The sequence below is a fragment of the Uranotaenia lowii genome, unplaced genomic scaffold (assembly GCF_029784155.1).
Source record: "Uranotaenia lowii strain MFRU-FL unplaced genomic scaffold, ASM2978415v1 HiC_scaffold_181, whole genome shotgun sequence".
NCBI classification, from domain to species: Eukaryota; Metazoa; Arthropoda; class Insecta; order Diptera; family Culicidae; genus Uranotaenia; species Uranotaenia lowii.
The window spans coordinates 35,589-43,777 of record NW_026597866.1 but is presented as its reverse complement, the minus strand read 5'-3'; the positions used below and the strand labels follow the sequence as shown (position 1 = coordinate 43,777).

The following is an 8,189-nucleotide window of genomic DNA, read 5'->3' as shown; positions in this document are numbered from 1 at the left end:
TGAATCCCAAAAACCTAAAACTCACCTTTTTTCTAGGTGAAAAGAAATTGGTGGTACAATTCACCTTTTTGCTAAGTGAATAAAAAAAAGTAAAAGTACCCATATACTCGGTAAATTTAACCTTTTTATTATTTTCCGTGTGCAAGTGCTGGTTTCTTACACCCAAAATAATTTAGAAATTATTAATACGGGATTTTTCACGTAAACTAAGCTTTTGATGCATCCCATCGATTCTACGTGAATCTGGAGTAACACATTTTTTTCGGCATGAATTTCACGTAAAGTCTAAGGGAATGGCTTCTGAAATCAATTGTGGAATTTTCTCAAACGTTTGGTTGTAAATTCTTATAAGAAAAAGAGCTGGCATAAATCATTGTTGTTTAAGTTGTGAAAATTTGGATGGACGTTTTTTCTGTTATTCCATTTTTTTTTCGGAACCTTATCAACGTACTGAAGCTGAAATTTTTACGACCATGTAGGTCGAAAGAAAAGGGTAAGTCTAAGCAAAACAAGAAAATTAATCCCCGCTGACAGAAAATATATTTTCCCCTCAGGTCGAAAAGTGGTACTGTTTACGCTGAACCACCCTGAATGTAGTGTTCTAAATATTTATATTGTACTGTAGTAGTTTTATGGCAGAGAAGTAGATGAGCTTTTTCTTTTGTACAATACACTTATTGTTTACTAGTATAGTGATAGGAGAGAGTCTACACAATTCAGGCTCTCTTAGGTAGATTATTTTGAGACTCTAATAAATCTGCCTCTTGGCTCTTGAACACCGTACGAGACGGTCGTTTTACTGCAGCCCGCGTGTTACAGTTTTTTTTGTATCCGAGCCCGTCTAAGTGTCAGTGAACGTCGTCAAGTGTCCGAAGTGCTTTTCTGTGGCCACCTCACTAGCCCCTCGAGCTAGTCGAGGAATTGAACATTTACATAGTGGTCCTTCGAGCCGGATGTGATCTAGTTTCCGGAAGTACAGTTTGTGCTAGTGAAGTGACCTCAGAAAACGCGGAACTTGGACGTTCACCCGCGAATCAGTATCGGAACAATTGTCCGATCACAAAATGGTGGACTTTGTGAACAACGTGTTCTGAACAATGGAACATTGTGTCTGCGGAACAATTGTGGCTTGTTCCTGGATATTTTGAACAATTTGTGCGATAAATGAAATCCAAATTACTGGAACTATAAATGAAAAAATAAAAACCCGATCCAAGTGCATGAACATTGAGCGATCGGTAGAAATAAGTGAAATTGGAACTTAAACCCTCGATCACACGTGCATGAACGATCGAGTAGTGTGAAACAGTTCCAGAGGAAAAAGTGCTACAAAAGAACGAAAGCGGTTTGCATGGTGCAGTAGAGTGGATGACGTACTGTGCAGGTCGAAAGAGCTCGAGAGAATTTGCCATTTTGATGCCAGTTTGATCCCCCACGAGGCTGGATTGCTGGATATGTATGTATGATATGCCAGCATGATTTGATGTTTTCAGGGTCGATCATAAAACGGTGGAATCGTTGATTGGAAGTCAGGTAAGATCGTGCAAGTGGGTGCGTTGTTTCCGGAAGTATTTTGTTAAATTACAAGTTTTGAGCATTTTTCTTTTCGCTATGGCGGCTGAAAAGAAGATCCAGGTGATGTCTTATTACCGTATGATAGACTCCATTGAGTCACGAGCGGAAAAATTGCTTTTATTTGTGCGTTCTTTTGATACCGAGAAGCAAGAAAGTTCACTTCTCGAAGACAAGCTTGAGTCGATTGACCAGATGCGTTCTTTATTGCATGAAACTGAGGTAAAATTATATGGGGTAATTAAGGAGGATGAGGTTGGGTCCCTGCAGATGACGATTGAGAAGATAGAAGATTTGTTTAATGACATCCGTCACCGAGTTCGAAAGATTATCCGAGAAATCAATCCTCCCAAGCCGATAAGTGCCCCAGCAGCGGTCAATTTAACACAACACTCCCATACAAAATTGCCAGATATTCCCCTTACCCGATTCAATGGCCAATTGGAAGACTGGCTGACATTCAAGTCCCAATTTAATTCTTTGATTAAGCGTCGTGAAAGTTTGTCAGAAAGTGAGAAGCTATTTTACCTGAATGGTTCAGCCCGTCATGTCCAGTCCTCCGAAGACAATTTTTCATCACTCTGGAAGGCATTATGTTCAGAGTTTGAGAATAAGCGATTGTTGGTAGATAGGCATATTGCTCAGCTGTTTCATCTGAAACCTTTAGTTCGTGAGTCTGGATCCGCATTACGAACTTTACTGAGTGACGTTACTCGTAACATAAGAGCTTTGGCTAATCTTGAGCTAAAATTAGAACCTTTATCTGAACAGTTCTTGGTTTTTCTGGTATGCGCGCGATTGGATACCCGCACCAGAAAGGATTTCGAGCTTCAGTTTACTGATCATTCCTTGCCATCTTGGGAGAAACTTCTCGAGTACCTACAGTCTAGATGTAGATGCCTAGAGAGCATAGACCAGGATAAACAAGAGGTTCAAAGCTCAAGCTTTCGTGGGAGATTCGGGCAGAATGAGCGAAGTGGGTCACACTCCTCTAAGGTTTTAGCGATCAATACCGGCAGGTCATATGGTAACCCTGTTTGTTTTGCATGTAAGGGGAATCATTATTTGAGCAACTGCGAAGACTATCTGAAGCTACAATTACGCGATCGTATCTCGAAGGTGCGCAGTCTTGGATTGTGCATGAACTGTTTCAGTAACCGACACCATGTTAGAGACTGCAAGGGGAGCTCCTGCAAGAAATGTGGAGGCCGTCACCACACTACGTTGCATGAAAACAATGCTAACCAGCCAACTCAACCAACACCTACCCCGCGTAGGGCCCCTGAGATGCCTACAACTTCCTCAAATGCGCTAGTAGCTTCCGTTGCTTGTACTAATTCGCAGCCAAAACAGTACATTCTCTATACCGCAGTTTGCATGATAGAAGACGAGTTTGGAAATTTGATCAGTTGTCGTGTTTTGCTCGACAGTGGGTCGATGCATAATTTAATATCCACGCGTGTGGTAAACGCGTTGCGCTTGCGAAAGACGAAGGTGAACATGTCCGTTGAAGGTATTTCCGGTGCGCCTAAGATGATTTCGAGTCAAGTCAGAGTAAAGATCCATTCCACCTACAAGTCAGACTTCACCTACAGCACAGAATGTTTGGTCATGAGCAAAATTACAGGAAACTTGCCAATCAATTCGTTCAATATTGATCCTGGGCAAATTCCGTCAGAGATAGTACTCGCAGATCCGTGGTTTAGTCAATCCCGAAGAATTGATATGCTTCTTGGAATACAAGTGTTCCATGAAATGTTTACTGGGCAAACCCATACCATAATTGAAAATCCTCCTTGTTGGTGCGAAGAAACCGTCTTTGGTTGGGTAGTAGGTGGTGCTATTGAAAGACCAGAAGTTGATCGAACGATCTCTAATGTCTGTAAGATCGTTACGAATGAGGCGTTGAGCGAGCAAATTAGCAGATTTTGGGAAGCCGAGTCCATTCATGAGTCTCGAATGTTGACTCACGACGAAAGAGCCGCAGAGCAAATTTTTTCCGATACTTGCTGCCGATTGGAAAATGGTCGCTATGAAGTAGGTCTTCCATTGAGACCCAGTATAAAGGAATTAGGTGACAGTCAAACGATAGCTTTGCGTAGATTTCTACAGGCAGAAAAACGACTGATTCACGACCAAGATCTTTACGACCAGTACCGAGAATTCATGCATGATTATGAAACCCAGGGCCATATGATTAAATGTGACACCAATTGCTCAGAAGAATATTTTCTGCCACACCATGCGGTGCTTAACTTGGCAAGCACCACGACGAAGACGCGTGTCGTTTTTGATGCGTCTGCAGCAGCTTCAAGGGGAGGTTCCCTGAATGATCACCTGTACGTTGGCCCTACCATTCAGCCCAAGCTCGCCGAAATCGTGCTACGATTTCGGGTGCCCAAGATTGTATTTACGGCAGATATTACGCAGATGTTCAGGCAAATTAGAATCCGAGCAGAAGATCAGAAGTACCAACAGATATTTTGGCGTCGCCAGCCGAACGAATCTTTAGAGGTGTTCCACTTAACGACAGTAACGTATGGGACAGCCTGTGCGCCTTTTCTGGCTACAAGAACGCTTGAACAGCTTTGCATGGATGAGAAGGAGCGTTTCCCCTTAGCGTCGAAGGCGGGAACCGAAGATGTGTACATGGATGACATCTTGAGTGGAGCGGACACGTTAGAAGATGCCATGAACCTGCAGACTCAATTCGTCGAAATGACCCAGGCCGGTGGGTTTAGTCTCCACAAGTGGGCGTCGAATCATCCCGAATTATTGAGGCAAATTGATAGTACCGAGCACGAAAGAGCGTTTTTCGAAGATGAGAAAACCACAAGAACTTTGGGTTTAACCTGGCAACCCAGAAAGGACGTATTTTTGACCAGATTGCACGAAATTGAATTCCACCTGGGACAGACGACAAAAAGAACCATATATTCTGACATCGCCAAGCTTTACGACCCACTGGGACTGCTGGGTCCGTTGATTTTCGCTGCGAAAGTACGAATGCAGAAAATCTGGCAACTGAACGTAGACTGGGATGAAATATTGGCACGAAACGACGCTGAAATCTGGGAGGTTTTCCGCAACTAGTTGAAAGAGATGGGTGAAATAGTTGTTCCTCGTTGTGTTTTTCCCCATTCGAATCCGCAATCTGTTGAATTGCATGGATTTTGTGACGCCTCCAGTCTGGGATATGGAGCTTGCGTCTATGTTAGATCTTGTGATATGACCAACTGTAAAATTTCCCTCTTTACCTCAAAATCTCGAATCGCACCCTTAAAGAACGCTAAACTCACGATACCACGCTTAGAGCTAAGCGGTGCGCTTGTACTTGCACGATTGATTTCCAATATAACGCACAACCTTAAGATTTCATTTTCCAGAATCATTCTCTGGTCCGATTCCACCACAGCACTTTCCTGGATCAAGACCGACCCTAGTCGACTCAAAACCTACGTAAGCAACCGAGTCATCGAGATACAAGAGTTGGCTAAAGGCATTGAGTGGAGATACGTGGGGACGCATGACAATCCAGCAGATGTAATATCTCGAGGATTGTTGCCTTCCGAGATACGAGATTGCGAAATCTGGTGGTCAGGCCCGAACTTCCTGTACCACGACGAAGAAGATTGGCCTAAAAGATTCCAGCACATCCCGACCGAGCAACTTCCGGAAACGAAAAACCCAAGCATGAGCCTCACAGTTACTGACCCTCCTGCCATGTTTTACCTGTTTGCGAAAGAGAACAACTATCGAGAAATGCAGCGGATAATGGGATTAGTTCTACGATATATCGACCACATACGACCCAAGAAAGACAGACAGCATCGATACGGCGTCCTACGTATTCCAGAGCTACAACGAGCGACGGTTGCATTGGCCAGTATTGCGCAACAAGAGACATTCCCCAACGAATTCAGCTGCCTCGACGCCGGAAAGGTAATTCACAGTAAAAGTAAACTAATCAGCTTATCTGTGTTTTTAGATCGATCAGAATATGTTCTGCGAGTGGGGGGTCGAATTCGTCACGCACAACTGCCAGAAAGTCAGAAGCATCCTATTATTCTGCCAGCCACGCACTGTTTCACTCACGCCGTGATTCGTGCGTATCACGTTGAGATGTTGCATGCCGCTCAACAGCTTCTACACTCAACCAAATCGACACATTGTGGCTATGTGTGAGCCTATATAGATTTTTGCAATTTGTCTCCCAATTAAAAACTATGTGCCACACATATATTTTAGGAAATATTTCAGAGCTCTTTGCGACACATGAATGTTATAAAAAGTTACACATAGACGTTATATGTGTGAAATATTCGTTTGGAAAACGCCTAAAAGTAGGCAGCACATTGTAGTTCATAATTTTTCTCCTATCCACCACCCGGTGTTTAAAAAATGTTTAGAAATATTTGCTAGACAATTTTTTTAAATTTATTAATAAAAAAAAACATTTAAATCCATAACATTATTTGTCAACGTCCTAACTTTTGTCCTATATCGGTGACCGAGCATCTGTTTCTTCTGTACCGTAAACGAGTCAGAAATTGGAGAATTTTGATCTGAAAACAGATGAACATATGTTTAACACAAATCAACTAAATGAATTCAATTCCAAACTCACCTCCTTTATCCGTTTTGCATGTTATTGTCTTTCCAGCGCACTACGTTTTGTTGTTGTGGAAGAGCAGATCAATTTTCACGCCAATAACGGTGCTATTTGTTTATTAAGTGTAGCTCACTTACTGCGGGAGAAAGATATAATTTAATAAATATGTGCTCTATGGTCTTTGCGTCATAAAGGTTCCAATTGAATTTTATTTAAAAAAATACTCACGTAACAATGTTTGGCTCCATCAAAGTTTGCTTGTTTCTACGGAACCTCGTGTTTATATTCCGATTTCAGCCATTTTGAATGGGTGAAATTTTTCAAAGATGATAGGCATAAAAGCTATGTGTCAACTTTTAAACTTCATGTTTTATCCAAATATAAGCTAAAACTGCAACATAATTTTTATTTGCATCACATAGTGATGAAATAAATCAACGTATGTGTAAAAAAATATATGCTTTATGTGTGGATTTTTTGCAGTGTACTTTGCGGATTACGCCATCAATTTTGGATTCTGCATGGCCGCAGTACGGTGCGAAGGGTTATTCGCCGGTGTGTCACTTGCATGAAAGCAAAACCGGTAGGAATGCAGCAGAAAATGGGTGACCTATCCTTTGCGCGATTGGAAGGTGTGCATGCATTCTACAACACTGGGGTAGATTTTGCCGGACCGATCTACCTGCGACAGCATAACAAGCGTGGAACTGTTTCGTACAAAGCATATGTGGCCGTCTTTGTATGCTTTGCTACACGTGCGATCCATCTAGAGTTAGTGGGCGATTTGACAGCAGATTCCTTCATCGCCGCACTACACCGATTTGTGTCCCGTCGGAGCAAGTGTGCCAGATTGTTCTCCGACAACGGTCTCAACTTTGTGGGCAGCCGCTCAAAGTTACGAGAAATGTACGACCTGTTTCAGTCCCAGCTCCTGAAAGATAAATTGAACGACTTTTGCTCCAAATCAGCCATCGAATGGAACATGATCCCACCAAATGCCCCACACTTTGGCGGATTGTGGGAGGCCGGTGTGCGCTCTGCCAAGTATCACCTCAAGCGCATCACTGGAACAGCGAACATGAACTTCGAAGAATACACGACAGTGTTGGCCCGCATCGAGGCGCTGCTCAACTCGCGGCCTATCACTCCGCTGTCCGAGGACCCACAAGATTTGCGACCTCTGACTCCTGGTCATTTCTTGGTCGGCCGCCCTCTGACAGACATCGCAGAACCGAGACTGGTCGAACGCAAGGAATCAACACTATCCCGCTGGCAACGTTACTCGAAAATGGTCCAACATTTCTGGGATCGTTGGTCTCATGATTACATCACGACGCTACAGAACCGCAACAAGTGGCATGTGCGGTACTCCGTGAAAGCTGGTCAACTAGTCATCATTCGAGAAGACAACGTGCCGACAACAGCGTGGCGTCTCGGCAGAATTGAAACGGCTATTCCTGGGCCCGATGGTTTGGTGCGCGTCGCAGATGTACGTGTTGCTGATGGGTCCAAAGGCACCAAGGTATTCCGACGTCCAATATCCAAACTGTGCCTGCTGCCAATCGAGGACAACGAGGTAGAACCTGAACACGACTCCGAAGACGGCAACGAGAATTCCGAAAATAAGAAAAGTGATTGAAATTTTCTATTTCAATGGGGGCAGCATGTTTACGCTGAACCACCCTGAATGTAGTGTTCTAAATATTTATATTGTACTGTAGTAGTTTTATGGCAGAGAAGTAGATGAGCTTTTTCTTTTGTACAATACACTTATTGTTTACTAGTATAGTGATAGGAGAGAGTCTACACAATTCAGGCTCTCTTAGGTAGATTATTTTGAGACTCTAATAAATCTGCCTCTTGGCTCTTGAACACCGTACGAGACGGTCGTTTTACTGCAGCCCGCGTGTTACAGTTCTTTTTGTATCCGAGCCCGTCTAAGTGTCAGTGAACGTCGTCAAGTGTCCGAAGTGCTTTTCTGTGGCCACCTCACTAGCCCCTCGAG

The 8,189-nt window shown here is 43.3% G+C and overlaps 2 protein-coding genes across 2 annotated transcripts; both read left to right on the top strand.

Annotated features, from left to right (window-relative positions):
* The first annotated feature begins 1,611 nt into the window (after positions 1-1,611).
* Positions 1,612-4,665, top strand: LOC129759527 (uncharacterized). Its single transcript, XM_055756999.1, has one exon. The coding sequence runs from the start codon at positions 1,612-1,614 to the stop codon at positions 4,663-4,665; it is 3,054 nt and encodes a 1,017-aa protein (XP_055612974.1).
* A 9-nt stretch (positions 4,666-4,674) lies between these two features.
* On the top strand, positions 4,675-5,757 carry LOC129759526 (uncharacterized). The gene has a single exon (XM_055756998.1). It carries the CDS (start codon positions 4,675-4,677, stop codon positions 5,755-5,757), a length of 1,083 nt encoding a protein of 360 aa, XP_055612973.1.
* The last annotated feature ends 2,432 nt before the right edge of the window (positions 5,758-8,189 follow it).

Coding starts and splice junctions, on each gene's coding strand:
- LOC129759526 (XM_055756998.1), top strand. CDS start 4,675: ATGGGTGAAATAGTTGTTCCTCGTTGTGTTTTTCCCCATTCGAATCCG.
- LOC129759527 (XM_055756999.1), top strand. CDS start 1,612: ATGGCGGCTGAAAAGAAGATCCAGGTGATGTCTTATTACCGTATGATA.